This window comes from Myotis daubentonii, chromosome 14, assembly GCF_963259705.1.
Source record: "Myotis daubentonii chromosome 14, mMyoDau2.1, whole genome shotgun sequence".
Lineage (NCBI taxonomy): Eukaryota > Metazoa > Chordata > Mammalia > Chiroptera > Vespertilionidae > Myotis > Myotis daubentonii.
In genome coordinates, this window is record NC_081853.1 from 27,707,399 (window position 1) to 27,726,420 (window position 19,022).

A 19,022-nucleotide genomic window follows, 5' to 3' on the forward strand; every position below is an offset into this window, starting at 1 on the left:
TTGTTATTATTTGGGCCCTGGGCCCCATCACCTGGAGACAGCTTGCCCATTTGCCTGGCTGCGCATCGTGTCTCAGCTCACTCAGGTAGCAGAGGCCCCAGGAGGCCTGCAGCTCTTTAGAGCAAACCCCAGATGCTGAGCGGTTTGCTCCAGGGCATAGCTGAAGAACTGCATTTGCAACGGAAAGAGCAGAGCACTTCCGGAGCTCTTCCCTCAACAAACACATGCTTCAGAGTCAAATGCAGTTAGCACTTTCTAAGTCTTGCTTTTACAGTCATAAATATTCAAAATTTGAGAAAATGGTATAGCTTACTTTAATCACATTAGAGAAGAAGCCTCTATTAAGGCCATTTCTGTTTTAATCCATAAGTGAACCCCAGGACCCGGCCCAGCTCACTTAGTTAATCAAAGCAGTGAGCATCAATCGCTGTGCGCCTGCTCTGTGCTGGGCGAGCTTTGTCGTACCCGTTAGACAAAGGAGAACAATGGGTTCAGAGAGAGGAGGTAATCATTGTCCATGGCCTCCTGGTGGGTGCTGGGGTCTGTGAGGGCCCTGGGCAGAGTTCTGCCCCATGATCTTGTGGGGAAACAACCCCAGAGAGCAGTCCCACCTTTCTGCTCTGGAGCCTGTCTCTAACTGCGGCCACATCCCAGGAGGGTCTGAGTTTGAGGACCCACCATCATCCCACGACCACTGTGGGCTCGGAATTCTCATGCACAGAATCCCACCTTGGGTCACCTTCCCTGCCCAGAGACTTGCTAGGGCCAAACCCTTCCCAGTGTCCAGGGACCCACTGGTGGACGTCAGCCCAGGTCACCAGCTATAGGCATCACAGAGTCCCTTCCCTAGTAGTTCCTGCCAGACTCCACTGCAGCTGTGCTATGGCCCATCCTATACTCAGGTCTTGTCCCACTGGCCATGGGCCTTTAGAAGCCCAGAGAAGCTGAGCTCCCCATTTCTGCAGGCCTACCCTGTCTGAGACAGAGAACATGACTCCTATCGGGGGAGCAGGCCAGTGGCACAGCAGACAAGGCAATCCTGTCACCGAATGGGAGATGCCATAGGATCACATCCCATGACATCCTGGACTCCCCTGGAGTCCTGGGTGAGCATTCCAGCTTCAGCCACCCTGAAAAAAAAGTCACTGCCAGTGCGGAGGACGGAACACTCCAAATTTCAGTCTCAAGTTCCTTTAGCCACCTGAAGGATCCAGGAGTTCAAAATGCCCCAAACACAACTGTTCTTTCCCCACCCTCAGCAGCACACCCAGGACGACGCCATGGCTAGATTGCTCCAATCCTATCATGCGTGGGAGAGCCACTGGCTGCAACCTCGCTAGCACCTTAGCTTTGAACCTGAAAACCAAGCACCAGATGATACCCAAGTGTGAATCAATGCCCAGGAGGAAGCCCACCTCGGGGCCCAACTGTTGGCTCAGGTAGCTCCCACAGGGTATCAATGTCAGCCTTTAATCCCAGCTACCATATTATTGGTGCTCCCACACCAGATCTCACAGTAGCTATGAAAAGGATCTGATACTGTCCCAATTTACAGATGAGTAAAATGAGTCACAAGGCATTAGTGTGACTGACTTGCCAAAGACACAAAAGCACTGAGCGTTAAGGATGCAGTTGGAAATAAGGCAGATCAGACTCAAGAGCCATACACCAAGCCCACCTGTCTAGTCCAGGGATCAATTCTGGCAAGTAAATGTTCCGATTCTGATTTTAAACGAGTGTTGTTGGTGTTGGGTTTCTCAGCACTGAGGTTTGCCTGGTCACCATGTCCAGACATTCTCCACAGGCACTGGGATGACTCAACTAGCCTTCCTAGAACAGACTCATCTGCTCCTAGATTTAACCAGTTCATCAGAGCAACCAGAACAACACTTTGCCATTCAATGGCGATCTTAGTCCAGAAGGTAGAAAATAAAATATGAGCAAGAAGGTCACCAATTATACCAGAGAGCTGAGCATACCAGCCATGTCTGTTGGCCTGCCACCCTTGAAAAGCCAACCACCCTGCACGTAAGTATAAATCTTACTTGAGTAAAACCTTATTCTTGACTTTTCTTGAGTATTACCCTCAGTCCCTCAACTTATGGGGGAAGCATGAAAAAAAAGTGGGCTTCAGAGGCTGACACACCCGGGGAGACCTGATCCTAGCTCTCTGTGGCCCCACTCTTCAGTTTTCTCATCTCTAAAATGGGGACAATGATGGCTCTCATTTAGAACGAATAAACCGAAATGCTGGCTTTCAGCACCCACCTCTGGGGGCTTCATCAGGGGTGTGAGCTTTTAGGGGCGTGGCAGGACCTCTGTTTGGACAAGGAGTGTGTGAGCCCACAAGGTCCTGCCATTGTTATGGATAGACATCCATGTGCCCTCTGTCCAGAGGCCACCCTGCCTCCAGGAGTGACTCCATCCTAAAACCAGTAACCACTTCTGTCATTGCTGCCTCGCAGGAGGACTGTGTATGTTCAGTGCAGGGAGACCTTAGAACTGTTAGGGGTCAAACCCAGCAGCCTACGGGCTTGTCTGCAGCCTGCAAGGGTGTTTCGTTGGCCCACATGCTGATTTCAGCAGCGACCAACTTTAAAATTGGGATAGCTCACACAAAATCTAGATTTCTGGGTCCCCTTGAAAAAAACCAGAAGATTCCCCAACGTGCAGCTCTCATTCCTATCGAGGCGATGATCAGCCAGAGAGGAGAGGCAGCTGCCCCCTGTAACAGACAAGTCACTAAGAAGAGCCGGAAGTGGGGCAGTGGGTGGTCAATAAATGATAGTTGTGATCATTACTTATTATTTATCAGTAACTTCCGAGCACGGCACTTACGTACAGGGACTGTGCCTTCTACTGGCCACTCTCCTTCTGCCATGAGCAGGAGGCTGGGCACACAGGGGACCTCGTTTTGCATAACCTTTATACGGGCGGAAGGATTCAAAGTCAGCATCCACACTCAAAGCCCTTACTAGGTGCCAGTCACTCTTCTAATTACTTCACATACAGTATTATCTCATTCGATCTTCCACGCAGCCCCAGCCATAATCACTAACATTGGGGAAACCGAGGCACAGCGCAAGGTCACTAAGCCAGCAAAGGGGAGTTGAGAACCAAACCCAAGAGCGTGTCCCCAGCGTCCACCTTCTCATCACACTCTACACACGGCAGGGGCACCCCAAGTGCGATGGAGGGGGTCAGGGCCTCACCTGCGCCCAGCCTCCCTCGCCGACCCCCCGGGAGCCAGGCAGACTCCGGATGCACTTACGGTCAAGGCCGTTGATGTAGCGCATGGTGACTTCACAGTGGCCCCACACGGCGCTCACCACCGGGTACAGCTTCTTGCCCTTGAGGCCACGGAAGGCCACGCCCAGGTACTGGCCGTCCACGACGAAGCTGAGCGTGCCCTCGTCCATGTCCAGCACCACGAGCAGCGAGTCCGGCAGCGCGAAGGCCTCCTCCGGCTCCAGGAAGGCCGGGTAGGCCACGCCGGGCCGGTTCTTGCCATCGTGGTAGAGGCGACTGCGGCCCAGGTCCCAGCCCCACGACTCGGCGTCGCTGCCCACCAGCGCCGTGTAGCCCACCGAGTGCAGGGGCGCCCGGGCCGTGGCGACGCCCACCACCGCGTGGGTGCCCCGCTGGCGCACGGGCCAGTGGATCTGCCAGGCGTGCAGGCCGCGGGCGTGGCCCACCTTGCCGCGGATGCCGTCGGTGCTCTGGGCCACCGGGTGCCGGTGGAAGGTGAGCCGGTCGTCGTCCTTGACGAAGACGTTGAGCGAGCGGTCCTCGGGGTTCCACGCGTGCCGCAGCTGCACCGCCAGCCCCGCCGCCGGCATGTCCAGCAGCTGGTCCAGCCGCGTCGGCCGCTCGGGCTCTGCCCCGCGCAGCTCCCGCTTGGCCGGCCGCAGCGCCGGCTCGCGAACCTCCACCGACTTGAGGCTCCCCGAGAGCTTCTGGCCCATGGTTCACTCCCGGGAGGGGCCCCGGCTCAGGCCTCTGCTACCTCGTGGGAGCTGCCACTCCCCGCTGCCAGGGATGGGCCGGGGGCCTGGGGACCAGGCTGCCGGACGGGCTACCTCCACAGCCTCTGCCGGGCTGGGGCAGGGGCCCAAGCTCCTGGAAGGAAGCAAAGGGCACGGGTTATAGCAGCAGCAGCGACGCCATTTATGCCCATGCCTAGGCTGAGCCCTTACCATGCCTTAATAATAATGAATTAATGTATCTGGCACTTGCCTAATACTTGCCATATGCCAGACGCTGTTCTAAATGATTTACATGTATTATTAGCTTATTTAATCCTTAAGCCTCCCCATGACATATACACGACTCCCAAATTATAGATGAGAAAACCAAGAGACAGGGTACGTAATTAACCAAAGCCCTACAGCTAATAGGGGGCTGAGCCAAGACTCAAACGGAGGCCACCTGGCTTCAGCGTCCATGGCCTGTACGCGGAGCAATCCTAGATCATTTCCTTTGAGAAATATGGACTAAACCCAGAGAAGTGACTTGTCCAAGATCACAGAGGCTGGAGAGGAGCCCAGGTGGCATTTGATTCCAGAGTGCACGCCCCGTGCCAAGGCTGGGGCACAGCTGCCTAAGACATGGGGGCCGGAGACACAGAGGCCATGGCCCCTCATCTCCTTTCCCTGGCGGCCCTGGGGAGCTTACACAGCATCTAAAGTCCAGTCAGTGTTGAGAAGTGAGATATGGAGCGAGGATCCAGCACCATCACCCAGGGACATGGAGATGGATACAAGGCAACCGTCTGAGGATGGGGTGGGGTCTCCATGGCAAGATGAGCAGGAAGCAGGGGGATAAGGGAGCTGGTGTCCAGGCTCTGGAACCAAACGGAACTGCATCCAAATCCCTCTCTCCATCTCTCTGAGACTCCAGTTTCCTCAACTGTAAAATGGAGATAAAACGCTTCCCCGCAGGTGGCATGGGAATCTGAGAGACAATCATGTAAAGGGCTGGCCTGTGGGCAGGCTTTCCTCGCTGGGTCTATCCGCTGGGCATCCCACGTGAATGGTTTCCCTTTAGAGGGGCAAGCTCTTTCTTTGGGCGTGTAAACACTGGCCACAGCATTCACTCCGGGAAACCTCCTGGGAGGCAGGATCCTAGTGTTCAGGGAGGAGCACTTGGCCACCATCACTAGGAGACCAGCCAGACCCAGGGCGCTTGGAGGGGCCCTGGTGTGAGTTGAGATGGGGAGCTGAGCCCTGCAGCCTGTCCAGGGCAGAGGCATATGCCCTCCCCACCCTGGCCTGAGAGTGGCTGGGCTCAGAAAATCTTCCACGGAGACAGACTGGGAGACAGGTGTTTTCCATTCTTTGCTCCGGCGGGCCGTGGCCTCCCACCCACACAGTGGCACGACTCCCAGCCAGAGTGCAGGTGGAGAGGGAGGGAAGCCTGCTGCCACGCAGACAGGCAGAGATGCTGCGCATTTCTTCTTTAACCCTCCTACTTTATTCTCAACTCCCGTCTCCTTCCCTTTCTATGGTTAGACCCCAGCTTCAGTTCGTGCCCACGCCATCCAGAGAGCTCTGGCTAAGGTTGAATCTGGAGGGATACCAGAACACATAGCGAGGAAAATTCACAACCCCAGACAGTTCTAAGTTAGCAGGATAAAGGTACGCCTTTTGATATCCCGAATCACCCACGGTAAGAGAGAAAGCGACTCAGAAATGCAAATTCTATCTTCGGCAAAACTAGAGCACACTTGTAACCCGAGCCACAGCTTCTAAGGAGAGGCTGCCAAAAGCAGTGAAGGGCTGCCAGAAGCAGTGAGGATCAAAGCGGGTGTGAGAAAGCACCTACACAAGCCACCTGTGGCTGCAACGCTTGGATAAAGCTGTCTGATCTCTCTTGCTTGTACTCCCAAAACAAAACAAAACAAAACAAACAAGGATTCCTACCCAGGAAAAATGGGAACAGGGCTTGTGGCCTGGCAATGGGAGCTGCCTGTGACACCCAGGTCACCCAGGAACATGGACGTGAACATAAGGCAACCACCTGAGGATGGGGTGGGGTCTCATAGGAAGCTCGGTGTGAGGCAGGGGGATTGAGGAGAAAAGAGGAGGACAGGGCTAACACAGAAAACCACGGGCCAGCCATCTTCACAGGGAGCAGTGTGTTGGTGAGGCAGAGCGGGAGAGGGGTCTGCACTGGGGGAAGGCTACAGCTGCAGGTCTCTGCTGTCTGGGTAGACGCTAAAAGAAATCACTGCCACCGTCCAGTGAACAGTCACCATGAACCTGAGAGCGACCCTGCTGTCCTCGAATGCTCCCACGAACCTCCTCTACATGCATGCCCTGCAAAATGCTGATCTGAGAAGGTTCAGCCCTTTCAAAGAGCGACCAGCACACAATATAGTCAAAGATGCTAGAGGAGAAATCAAGAAGGAAAAGAACAGAAAAAAATATGGCAAACCAAAAAAAACTCACCAGAAAAAAAAAGCTGTCACAAAGCACATAAAAATCGTGACCACATTTGTAAACGAATTTTATGATCACCTTTTCAAAAGGGAGACAACTAGTACAGTCTTTTACAAAAACTAATGCATTTTATGTAGTCCTAAAGGCTACCTCCAGAGGAACTAAAAATACAAACCTTCCAGTTCTTAGAAGGGACACAATACAAAATAAAACAAACCATACCACGAAAAGGGTTTGTTTTAAAAAGCAATGGAAGCAAAAAGGCATAAAACTACTAAAAAGAAAGGATCCTAAGACTGGGGAACAAGACAAAACCCTCAACAGTACGCTTCCTACAAGAGACATCCCCAAAGCAAAGTGATTTGACAATTTTGAAAATAAAGGAAGAGCAAATATATACCAGGTAAGTATATACCAGGTAAGTGCTGCCTCAAATTAAACAGGCACTATGCCTTAATATAGTCAAGTGAAGTTGAATTCAGGATAAATGGTTTCAAATGAGACCAAGAAGAACACATTACAATAATAACGAATATGACCCACAATTGGAGATCTAACACACCAAATAACAGCACCAAAATTCAGAGCAAAAGCAACAGGAACCACAAGGAAGAACAGACAGATACACAGTAGAGGCAGGTGGTTTTAATTCACCTCTTTTAGCTCATGACAGATCAAAGGACCACATCAGGTAAAGTCAGAAAAAAACAAAATTGCCTCATTAATAAGATGGTTTTAATTGATATATATTTCAAAAAAATTTCCCATATTTTAGGCCACATATAAAACCTCGCCCAAAAAGCTGAAATAATACAGAATCTGATAACATAGAAGCAAAACTAGAAATTAATCACAAAATTATGGATTACAAAACTCTACCACATGAACATTTTTAAAAACTCTCCTTTAGTCGCCTTACTCTGTTTGTATCTGTATTATTTACAAGCGATCGGCTCACCAGGCGTGTTAGGAAATTCCCCTTCGGAGGCAGCAGTGGTCTCGGGCCAACAGAAGTAGGCCACCTACTGCCGGAGCACCTTCTTTCCTACCACGCGCACCCCTCGGCGCTGTTGGCAGACTGCTGCAGCAGCCCTGGGTCACTGCGGCCCTTCTCAAGCTGCACGAAAACCTTCCCTTATTTTTCTGTGCATGACAGGGCTCTGTCCTGTCTCTCATGGAGCAGTTTTGCCAATTTAAATGTGACTACGGTATCAACAGTAAAATGGCTGTAAACAAACAAACAAACTCTTTTAATCAACCCAGATTTTAAAAAGAGAGGTCTATACAGAAGTTCCAGAATACCTAGAGACTAAGAATAATAAGAAATATTCCATGAAAAAAAAAAAGAAATATTCCATGTATTAGAATCTGTGGGATCTCAATCAAATCGTTGCTCAAAGGCCATTATGTCTGTCTGTCTTATACTAGCAAATAAAAAAGCATAAAAATACATGTATGAAGCATAATAAGATGGAAAAAAATAGAACTAATCAAACAATCTGAGCACTGGTTCTTTGGGGGGGAAAAATACAGTACCACAAAAACCAAACCAATAAAACATATAAACCACTTAATCTACTCATTTAGTCTATATTATGTTATCATATTATTATTATATTATTTCTATTATGTTAATCTATCATGTTGCTAATATGTACCTTTGATAGGATGTAATGAAATAACACATTACCTCTATGGTTGTCCTCCTACAAACCCAAGCCTAATCATGAGAAAAACAGAGGACAACTTCCATCAAAATACCCCCACTAGTCCTCCTCCAAACTGTCAAGGCCATAAAGACAGCCAAAGCCAAGAGGAGCCTAAGGAGACATAACAACCAAGTATGATGTGATGTCCTGGATAAGATCCTGGAACAAAAAAGGACATTAGGTAAAAACTAAGGAAATCTGAATGTAGTATGGCCTTTAGTTAATAACAATAATCAATATTGGTTCATTAGCTGTGATAAATGTAGCACACTAATGTAAGATGTTAATAATAGGGGACACTGGGTGTGAGTATATGGAACTCTCTGTACCATCTACTTAGTTTTTCTATCAATCTAAAACTAGTATAAATAAAGTCTATTTACTAAAAACATTAAATTAATTTCTAAATTTTAGATAATACCAAAAAAATGTACAAAAACTTGAAATCAACTCTATCTCATTAACCAGATATAAACATTGTTAGTAGTTGGATGTATTTCATTTTATTCCTTTTTTGTCCATAAAATATTAGTAAGTTTTCTTTTTTAAAATTGGCATCATGGGACTTTATTCAGGTTATCTCTCCTAAAACTTAATAATTAACATGTTCAGATATTACTAAATATACTTTAAATGCATGACTTTATGACTAAATAATAAACCTTGTAAACCACTTAATCATTTAAAAGAGAGGAGCGGAAGACACAAATACGTAAAATATGAAATGAAAATGTGAAATAACCAAATGGCATAGCAAAAATCACCCATAAAAGAAGTTAGACTTGTTTGTAGTTTTAAAATGGGGAGATATGTGCAACACAAATCATAAATATGACAAACTCCTACAAATGAGTCTGAGAGATCAACCCAAATACAAAATGTGACAGGATACTACAAACAGTTCACACACAAAAAACAAACAGCTTCTTTGAAAAGATGACCTATCTACCAAATGCGTAATAAAAGAGAAACGAACTATTAGAACTACAATGAAATGCCCTTTTGGTGTATTAGTGAAGATCAGAAAGTTGGACAACACTTCCCTGGAGAAGCAGGCAGGTTCCTACATTGCTAAATTGAAGGTTAAATGATGTAACCTCAGTGAACGGCAAATTAGCACCATCTCTCAGAATTACAAATGCACACACCCTTGACCTAGCAAGTCCACTTCCAGTATTTATTCAGATATGCTCTCAAATGTGCAAAACTTCATATATATGTATATATGTGTATATGTAATATATATCATGTATGTATTGTATAATATATAATATGTAATACAACTATATATATAAATTACTACATGTGTCACATATATAAATATGCAAGAAGTTCTGCTTTTATTGCATTGAAGACTATAAATGATAAGACTATAAATTATGGCAAATCCATATAAGAGAAAACTATGCAGCTGGAGAAAAGAAGGTACTGATATGGATAGATGAAGTCAAACAAACAAGGTGCTGTGTCCAGTTTGCTACCATTCATTACTGTGGAGGGAGAGGGAGGGGCGAAGGAGTAAGAGGGAGGAGAGAAGAAAGGGAGAGGGAGAGGGGTATTTAACCCAAAGGGTTTCATCCAGCCCTTGAGACTCATCCAGGTTATGAGAAATAAGATAACATGTGAGCCCTAGCCAGTTTGGCTCAGTGGATAAACGTCGGCCTGTGGACTGAAGGGTCCCGGGTTTGATTCTGGTCAAGGACATGTACCTGGGTTGCAGGCTCCTCCCTGGCTCTGGCTCTGGTCAGGGCTCATGCAGGAGGCAACCAACATCAATTTCTTTCACATAGATATTTCTCTCTGTCTTTCCCTCTCTCTTCCACTCTCTCTAAAAATCAATGGAAAAATATCCTTGGGTGAGGATTTAAAAAAAACACACACATGGATTTAAAAAAAAAAACACATGTGAGAGGCACAGGGCGTGTAGTGGAGACTCAATCAGTTGAACCAGCACACTCACCCAGCACACTCACACTCTCTGGAAGTTTGCACAGACTGCCCAAGGGCATCTGACTGGGAGGTCAGGGGGCTTGGAATCTGCCATTTTTGTAATTCACTTAAAGGCACCTCTGCCGGAATTCTAACAGACCAGGGAACTAGGCTCCCAGAGGAAGCAGCCTGACCAAAGTCACACAGGTAAAAGCCAGCAGGGCTGCTCCCACCCTAGGTAGCCCGAACCCGAAGTCCCCACTGCCTCTACTCCTCCGAGCTTTCTCCATCGCTAACCTTAACTATACGTACTCACTCTGTGCCAGGCGGTGTGACAGCTGCTTCACAGGAACTATGAGGCATGTACCCCTTTATTCAAAAGAGGAAACCGACTCCCACGGAGAAGCTCCCAGTGAGTGGCAGGGCGGGGATGGACCCCAGGGCCACAGTAGGACGAGCCTGCGCTCTACCATCCTCCTCGGCGCTGTTGGAACAGAGCCTCTCCATGGTGCCCACACAGGACACTCCTAAGGGAAATGTCCCTGACCATGCCAGCTCTGTTGCTGTGGAAGAGACGACTTGAAGGTGTGTGAAAGCAGCAGCCAGGCAGCAGCTTCAGAGGAGACCCATGCGGGGTCATCGAGGGCAAGGTGCCCTCTCTCCTGGCTGCGGCCTCAGGGCCTCAACGCCTCTGCCACCATCAGTGGCAGGCGGGGATCCTGAAGGCTGCCCACACGGAGGACATGGCCAGGTGGACAGATAACAGACAGCCCCTTTGCTGCCCCCCTCCCCCCAGACAGGGACCAGGACGGAGTGTTCATGCCCACTAAGGAAAACTAGTGACATCACAATATAAGGAAGGGCAGGCAGGGGCTGAATTCCTGTCTGTCCACTGGGCCTGGGCAAGGAGTTAACCTCTCTGGGATGCATCCGAAAAGTGTGGCTCACCATGTGCTAACCTCGCCTGCCTTTGCAAGGATCAGGGTTGACATCTGTGAAGTCTGGAATGGCACAGGGCACCCAAGAGGCACCCAGGGAATGTTACGTGCTGCTTTCAACTGTGTACGTCCTCCAAATTGCCCTCTCTCCGCCTGAACGCACCTGAAGAAACAACCGTGGGTGTGCGCCAGGATTCAACTGCCACAGAACCTGTCAAGGGCAACAGTCAGGATCAGAATCAAGAAACAGAATGACCAGCCCGGCCGGCGTGGCGCAGCGCTTGAGCGTTGACCTATGAACCAGGAGGTCACAGTTCGATTCCCGCTCAGGGCACATACCCGGGTTGCAGGCTCGATCCCCAGTGTGGGGTGCGCAGGAGGCAATCAATCAATGATTCTCTCACATCGTCGATATTTCTATCTCTCCCTCTCCCTTCCTCTCTGAAATTAATTTTTAAAAAATAAATAAAAAAAGAAACAGAATGACCAGCTGGAGACAGGGCCAAGGCTGGAGCTAGAAGACAGGAAGCGACCGAGTCCCAACTCCTAACCTGGGTAAGTCACAGGTAAGTCTTCATGTCTTTGTCTAGGTGTGTGGGGCCCTGAGTCCATCCTTCCTCCTCTCCCCAGTCCTGCCTGAGAGCCCCACCTCCTCCAAGAAGCCTGCCCATTCCACTAGGCCTCCAGGTTCCTGCCCCACACCCTGTGCACTGGGCCAGCCAGCACTCCCTGGTCCTGCTCATCTGCATTTTTCTCCCTGGAGGGGCACTCCTCTGAGGACAGGGAGCCTTCACCTGGGCTTCCTGGCTCCCCTCACACAGACACAGGCTCAGTACTTTGAAGACAGGGCCGAGCACACGTGTGGGTGTGGAGAAGCGACGCTGGGCTTCAGGGAGGTCTCGTTGTCTGCTCTCTTTAGAGTCACAAGTTGGGGACACCGGGCCCAGTTCTGCCACTGCCACAGCCTCTGGGCAGCTGACTCACGGCTGTCGCCCGTCCGCCCCTTTGTTAGGCACCACTGTGCACCCTTCCTGCTTCCAGTCCTCCTTCGTTTGTTCAACAGACACTCAGTGAATGCCTGCCATGTGCCAGGCTCTGTGCAGCTAAGACAGTGATGGCGAACCTATGACACGCGTGTCAGAGGTGACACGCGATCTCATTTTTTTGGTCGATTTTTCATTGTTAAATGGCATTTAAATATATAAAATAAATATCAAAAATATAAGTCTTTGTTTTACTATGGTTGCAAACATCAAAAAATTTCTATATGTGACACGGCACCAGAGTTAAGTTAGGGTTTTTCAAAATGCTGACATGCCGAGCTCCAAAGGTTCGCCATCACTGTGCTAAGAGCTAGGGACACAGTAGTGGCCAAGTCAGGCTCAATCCCTGGCCTCTCTCTCCAGCCAGAGGGAGTGGGCGCTTGTCACATTTCTCTTGGTCTCCACCACAGCTCGTGGCCCGGGGCCAGGATCAGACACGGCAGATGCAAGAGAGTTAACTTCCTGATAGAAATCACATCATCTCTGAGCCCAGTGAGCCCAGGGCACACTGAGCAATGCCTAAGGCGCCTCCTTCACGTTCCCCCACACCAAACTCACTGTCCACGGCCACGCTTGGAGGGGGATGCTTAGTGACATTATCCGGAAGGATCCACCCCAGGACTTCAACGATGGCAGAGCAAGAACACAAAAACTCAGATTGCCCATGCCCTTCCCAGGCCCCTGGCGGGTGTTGCAGTTCAACAGGGAACTGAGGAGACACGAAGCATTGATGTCGCAATGCCTCAGAAGCCTCAGCTGCTTGCACAATGTGACCCTCAGTCTTAGAGGCCGAGGACTCAGGACCCCCTTCTGGGAGGCCTGTCTGGCTGGGCTCGCCCAGGCAGGGGGTTTGCCAGGCGACATGACTGCTGCAGGAACTGGTAATGATGGGGTGTAATGCCCTCCCCTCGGTGCGGCCTTTGGCTTCAGACTTGCTGGGGTGGTGGGTGGCTGTGGGTTTCATTCCTTCTTTTAAGCAGAGCAATGCTGCCTCCGTGGGCCTGAGGCCACAGGAAAGGCTGAGACCCTATCACTGCCCTTGAGGGAGAGCTGACTCCGAAGGGGCCGGACCCAGTTATAGGTCTGAATAATGAATGACAAGGACTGTAAAAAGCAGTGCAGGTTAATAACACTTGAATTCCTCTAATAGACTGCATACTGCTTTCAAACACATGCTCCAGCACTTGTACAACGCAAAGCCGGTCTAATCACACTCCCTGCTTGAGATCCTCCCGTCTCTCCACCACTTTCCGGATCAAGTGCAGACTCCTGACCCTAACCCTCCCCAAATGCTCCCCTGTGCTCCCCCAGCCCATCTTCCTCCGTGAACCCCTTCACCATCTGCCCACCCACATGCCCTGACATGCTGCTGCCATTGTTCCTTCTCTCTCCCTGCTCACCCCCACACTGCACACATCTGGGTAATTCATTTGCCTGGGGTATCAAGGCCTCCTCCTGTTCTCAGAACCCTGTACCCGTCTCCATCACAGACGAATCACAAGGGGCCGTGGTGTCTTCTTAGCTGTCTCCCTCCCACCCGCCGGGGGAACACACAGTGGGGCTGGGTCTTCTCACTGGAGTCCCCAGGACTCGGTGTGGCTCTGGCCCAGGGAGAGTGTCTACACAGTGCACAGGTCTGAACAAATGAATAAAAGCCACCTGCTGCCTTAGAAAGCACTCCACTGAGACATGAACTGGGGGCACAGAGCTCCGGGAGCCCCGTCTTCATTCCTCATTTTCACCTCCGTACCTTTGTAAAGAGACAATGATGCCTACTTAGACTGGGGTTTTTAAAGATTTTCTTAGTACAAATATTAAGCAGAAGAGCTGTTGTATGAAAAGATGCTCATTCAGAATGAGCCTGCCAATGATGAATGAGCTAAAGAACCCCCAGGTTTTATTCACAGGCGTCCATTAGCGTTCCCCCTCTAGACGCAGGCACAGAGCTCACCCTGCAACTGGCTGGGCAAGCCCTTTCTTCCCAGGAGCTCACAAAGAGAGCCATCTGTCCAGGTCCAGGTGCGACTGTCTCACGCCTGTCTTCCTGGAGCTGAATCAATGAGGCTTCCCCGGCCTCTCCTTCTTGTGGGGTTTCCATGGGAATCCTCCCACGCGTGACTGAGCCAGGAGCCCCCAAGGCGGAAGCTCGGGCTGTCAGCCAACAACAAGAGCAGGGGATGGGATGAAGGAGGTTTGCAGGCCAGCATGCTCTGCAAGGTCATTTGAAAGAGACACACCTTCCTGGCAGGCCTGGTCCTCGCTGCAGCTGCCCCTGTGCCCAGAGGGCTACCCCAGGCACATGTGGGTGGGTCTGCAGGACAGCTGGTCTCTGGGAGGCCCAGCATGGCTCAGGCTGGAGCAAAGCTGGAGGAGTGGGGGTGGGGGAGGGTGCTGCATAATGCGACCCTCTTGGGAAGACTCCTATGAAGAAAACACACGAATCTTCGTGTCTAGTCCCCCATTTCTCTCCCAGGCTGCACTCTGCCCCGTTGGTATAACTGGTTGTCTGAAAACTCAGATGCCTGAAAGAAAAGCGAACCTATTCATGCCTCAGACTTGATGTAGGCTATCATAATAGGGATTTGCTGGGAATTCTGAAGGTCTCTCTGGTAAGCCTGACGGGTCTCTGAGATCATTTTTGAGATACCAATCATTGTTGAGATACCAGGGGGGAGACTAGAGAGGAAGAGGGGATGGTGAGGAAGCAGGGAGCCAGGGGGACCCAGAGAGAGAGAGGCAGCACCAGGTGGGAGGGAGCCACTCGACCCAGGAACCTGTGCGACTTGCATATTGCACAGTGTGTGGGTGACAGGTCAGATGACTCTGTGGCCCAACTCACTGGATTGAACTGCACTTTTTCCTGGAGAAGGCAGAGCTCCAGGCTCACCCCAAATGACATTCCACAGGACGAACAGCCAGGTGGGCGACTGTGGAGCAGCTCTGGGCCTCTTCCCTAGGACATAACAGCACATGATGGTGTAGGGCTCACAGCAGCTTCCTGCCACCACCTGGCTCCAGGGCCCACCTTGCTTGCCCCATAAATGGGGTACCCCTTAGGTCATATCTTCAGTCTCTGCCTCTCTCTCTCTCTCTCTCTCTCTCTCTCTCTCTCTCTCTCTCTCTCTCTCTCTCTCCATGTCTCTTGGCTTGATTGGCATTCCCAGCCCTTGCAGATTCTCCCAAATCAGGTCTCCAGCCCTGCCTTCTCTCCTCAGCACCCAGCGATCTAGAAGCCTCAGGGCACCCCAGACTAGGGCTCCTTCAAAAGACCTTGTAAAGCCAGCTGGCTTCTTTTCACCATAAGCCTCCACCCTCTCCAGATGTCAGACATGGAAACACCCACTGGCACCTCAGAATCCACACCCCAGGGCTGACCTCAGCCCCTTCCCTCTCTGGCATACCAGGTTCCTCTCTGCACATCCCTGTGCCTGCCATGGGTCCCCCCCTCTCTCAGTCTCCCTCACTCAATGTCTTCCACTTCCCTGGCCTGGATTACTGCAATGGTCTTCTTACGGGGCTACGGGGCTCCAATCTGTGCTCCCCAACCCACCTTTCCTGCAGCCCACCTACCTTTTCTTTCAACTCTCCAGGTGGCTTCTCCAGGGAGAAGCTGCACCCCTTAGCTTAGTGCATAAAAGTACTGTTCTTGCTTCTTTCTCCCACACCCAGTCTCCCTGCATGGCCCACTGCAGGCCACTCACGCCAGACTCCCCAGGCACCACATGCCTTGGTGTCCTGGGAGCCTTCCCACCTCCTCTTGCCTGGCTGACACTCATTAATCCCCACCCCACATCCAAGCAGGCCGGCAGCCTCCACAGCAGCCCTCCTTCCTCCTGCATCAGTCATGAAATAAAATAGAAATACAAACTGGAAAGATGTTTAAGTGGAACAGTTGGCAAGTTGAATTTTGTTTGTTGTTTGCCAAATGTAGCTTAAATTTCATGTATTACTACTTTTCAGGAAGAAAAAAAATAATGAAATCAGGACCCTGGCCGGGGAGCTCAATGGGTTAAAGCTCATCCTGACATGCTAAGGTTGTGGGTTCGACCCTCGGTCAGAGCACATACAAGAATCAACCAACGAATGCATAAATGAGTGAAACAACAAATCTCTCTCTAATCAATAAAAAAAATATAAAATAAATGGAATCAATCAGAGGGCTATGCCCTTGTGTACAGCATGTTTATATTACACCACCGATACTTTGTCTTTCTAAGAACTCCATAATCAGTAGCGCTTAAAATAAATGAAGGGTTTGGAGGATGAGGAGGGATTCCCCATCAGCCTGAGTGACAGAAGCTGCAGGATTTGGTTGGAAGGTAGCAGCTCCCAAAATGGGAAAATCTAGTGTCCTGATCCCCTCTTGCCCAGGTGCAGGGAAGAGGTCAGGCAGATCCTGAATTCTAATAGCATTTACCCCAAGGCTCCGCGTTACATTTTAAGTCTTCCTGATTTAGGCTCATCAGAGCGCAGGGTGGTGGAGGGAGCGGGGGAGGGGATGTTGGGAGGATGGGGATGAAGATTCCTAGAGAGGAGAGAACTACTCTCACCCCCCACCTCCAACCTCCTCCAGATGAGGGAACCGAGCTGGGAGAGATCACAGTACTTGCCCAAGGTCACACCACAGGCGGGTGGTGGAGGTAGAATTTGAACTCGAGCCTGACTCCAGAGCTGGGAGCCCTCCACCTCCTGGTGACAGCGGTAGGGAAGCGCCCTCCTCTCCCTTCCAGTCCGGAACAGCCCGGGCTGCACGCTCCGACTGCGGGGACGTGGGGGCAGCCACTCCCCCCTCCCTCCTCCCCGCCCCCGCTTCTCCCCGCTAGGGCCCTCGGTGGGTCCTGCGCCAACCAGACCGACACATTTGCCGCCCTCCAGGCTCAAGCTTCCTCCCTTCTTCCCAGCCTCCAGCCCCCAGCCACCTGCCCGCGACTCCGGAGCCGGAGACCCTCTCCCTTCCTGAGCACCGCCAAGTTTGTCTCCAAGCAAGGCCGGGGACTGGCGCCGAACAGCGCTCAGGCCGGGCGACCAGCCACACGACCCCAGGGTCAAAAAGAAAAAAAAATAACGACAGCTACCACTTCACCAGAGCCAACTGCGTGCGGGAGAGGCTGCAGCTCCGGAAAGTTGGGTGGCACGCTTGGGCTCACACCGCTGATAATGCCAGTTAACATCTGACTGAGTGCTTCCTAAGTGCCAGGCACAGGTCTGCATACGTTACACGCATAGATCCCACCAGCACCCCTAAAAACGGGTACCATCATCATCCCCATCCTACGGGGAGAAAATCGAGGTTTGGAGACTTGCCCAAGGTCACCCAGCCAATGAATGACAGATCATGGACCCAAACCCAGGCAGGGTGACTGGGGCGGGGAGGGGGCGGGTAGAGTGAGAGCAATTTTTTTTTTTTTTTTTTGCTGTCTCCATTACTCAGAGAAGTAGCAGGCTTCGAACCTGCAGTTCCAGGGGCTGGCCCCAAACGCCCCAAGGCTGCGCGCAAACCACCCAGCTCCGACTACTACAGCCGGCAGAGAGGAATTCCCGGGGACCCGGGCGGGACTCAAGCCAGGAGCGCCGGCTGTGGTGAGTGCTGGCTCGCACGCGGTCCGCGCGGCCAGATCCCGGCTCCCGGTTCCCGGTTCCCGGCTCCCGGCTCCCGGCTCCCGGCTCCCGGCTCCCGGCTCCCGGCTCCCGGCTCCCGCGCGCCTCAGGGCGCCCCTCAACAGAAGCTGGAGAATACTCACCATAAAAGAGAGGGCGAACGCCTGCAGGTCCTGGACTCCCCGGGGAGGCGGCTGCCGCCGACACCCACTCAGGGGCGCCCGAGCTAGCCTGAAGATGCCGGCTCGCTCCCTGGGGCCAGGGGTGCGTCCTCACGGCTGGTGCCCAGCAGCAGCGCCCCCTCTGCCCAGCAGGGTGGCCTGGAGTTGGAGCGTTCTTGGGGAAGTTGGCGCTCGGACGCCACGGGAAGGTGCGAGAGGTCGGGTAGGAGTGGGCAAGCGCCCTCCTGCGCAGATCCCGGGGGCGCGCCGAGGCCCTCGCAGTAGCCGCTCCAAAGCTCTGCGCCCGACCCGGAGGGCGGCGAGTCCCGAGCTCAGGGCTTACGGGCCGCGCCTCGGCCGCCGGCCCCTGGCACGCCCTGCGTCTTCCCCTGCGCCCTGAGCGCAGGCAGCGGTGGCTGGAGCTGGGCCCCGGACGCGGACTGCGGTGCGCTCATCGCCCTCCCCAGGGGCTGGGCGCCTTTGTGCGCGGGGCGCGCCGGCCGCCGCGGCCAGCCCTGGATGCTGCAGCCGCCGCCGCCTCCCTCTCCTCCACCGCCGCCCGCTCCCCGCCTTCCCGGCCGGCCCGGAGGCTGCAGCTGAAAGCCGATCCGGCTGAGCTCATCCCTGAAGGCCACTAATCCAATAGCCGCGGAAGGCGCGGCCGCCGGGAACGCCCCTTCCCCCACCATCCCGCGCCCCGGCCCGTCCCAGCTCGGGCCGCTGCCGGCGCCGCCACCTTCCCGAGGCCACCAGCTGGCGGGAGAGGGAAGTGGAACCCTCGCCCGCGCCCCAGTGCAGATCGGCGGCGTGGTCGCCATTCACCCGCCCGCTCGTCCGCTCACTCCCTCACTCACGCACTCATTCATGCGCACGGGTCCTCCCCCATTCATTCAAGCGCGCCCGGGTGGGTACCCCTGAGTGGGAGGAGACACCCAGAGTCATTCCGAAAGCTTTGGTGTCTTTACCCAACGCACGTGGGAAATAGCAGCCGGGAAAAGAGGATGGTTTAATATCCTCTCACTTAGACCCATGACCACACTTTTTTTTTTTTAATATTTTATTGATTTTTACAGAGAGGAAGGGAGAGGGATAGAGTTAGAAACATCGATGAGAGAGAACCACCCATCAGCTGCCTCCTGCACACCCCCTACTGGGGATGTGCCCGCAACCAAGGTACATGCCCTTGACTGGAATCAAACCTGGG

General features: G+C 52.2%; 1 protein-coding gene across 1 annotated transcript in view; it reads right to left on the minus strand.

Annotated features, from left to right (window-relative positions):
- Window positions 1-18,415, minus strand: part of SPSB4 (splA/ryanodine receptor domain and SOCS box containing 4) — a 65,650-nt gene extending 47,235 nt beyond the window's left edge. The window contains exons 1-2 of the mRNA XM_059663775.1: window positions 17,801-18,415; window positions 3,272-4,119 (exon numbers count right to left, since the gene is read on the minus strand). Of these exons, the coding sequence (XP_059519758.1) occupies window positions 3,272-3,965 (694 nt within the window). The 5' untranslated portion in view covers window positions 3,966-4,119; window positions 17,801-18,415. The remainder of the gene's footprint in view (window positions 1-3,271; window positions 4,120-17,800) is intronic.
- Window positions 18,416-19,022: the final 607 nt, after the last annotated feature.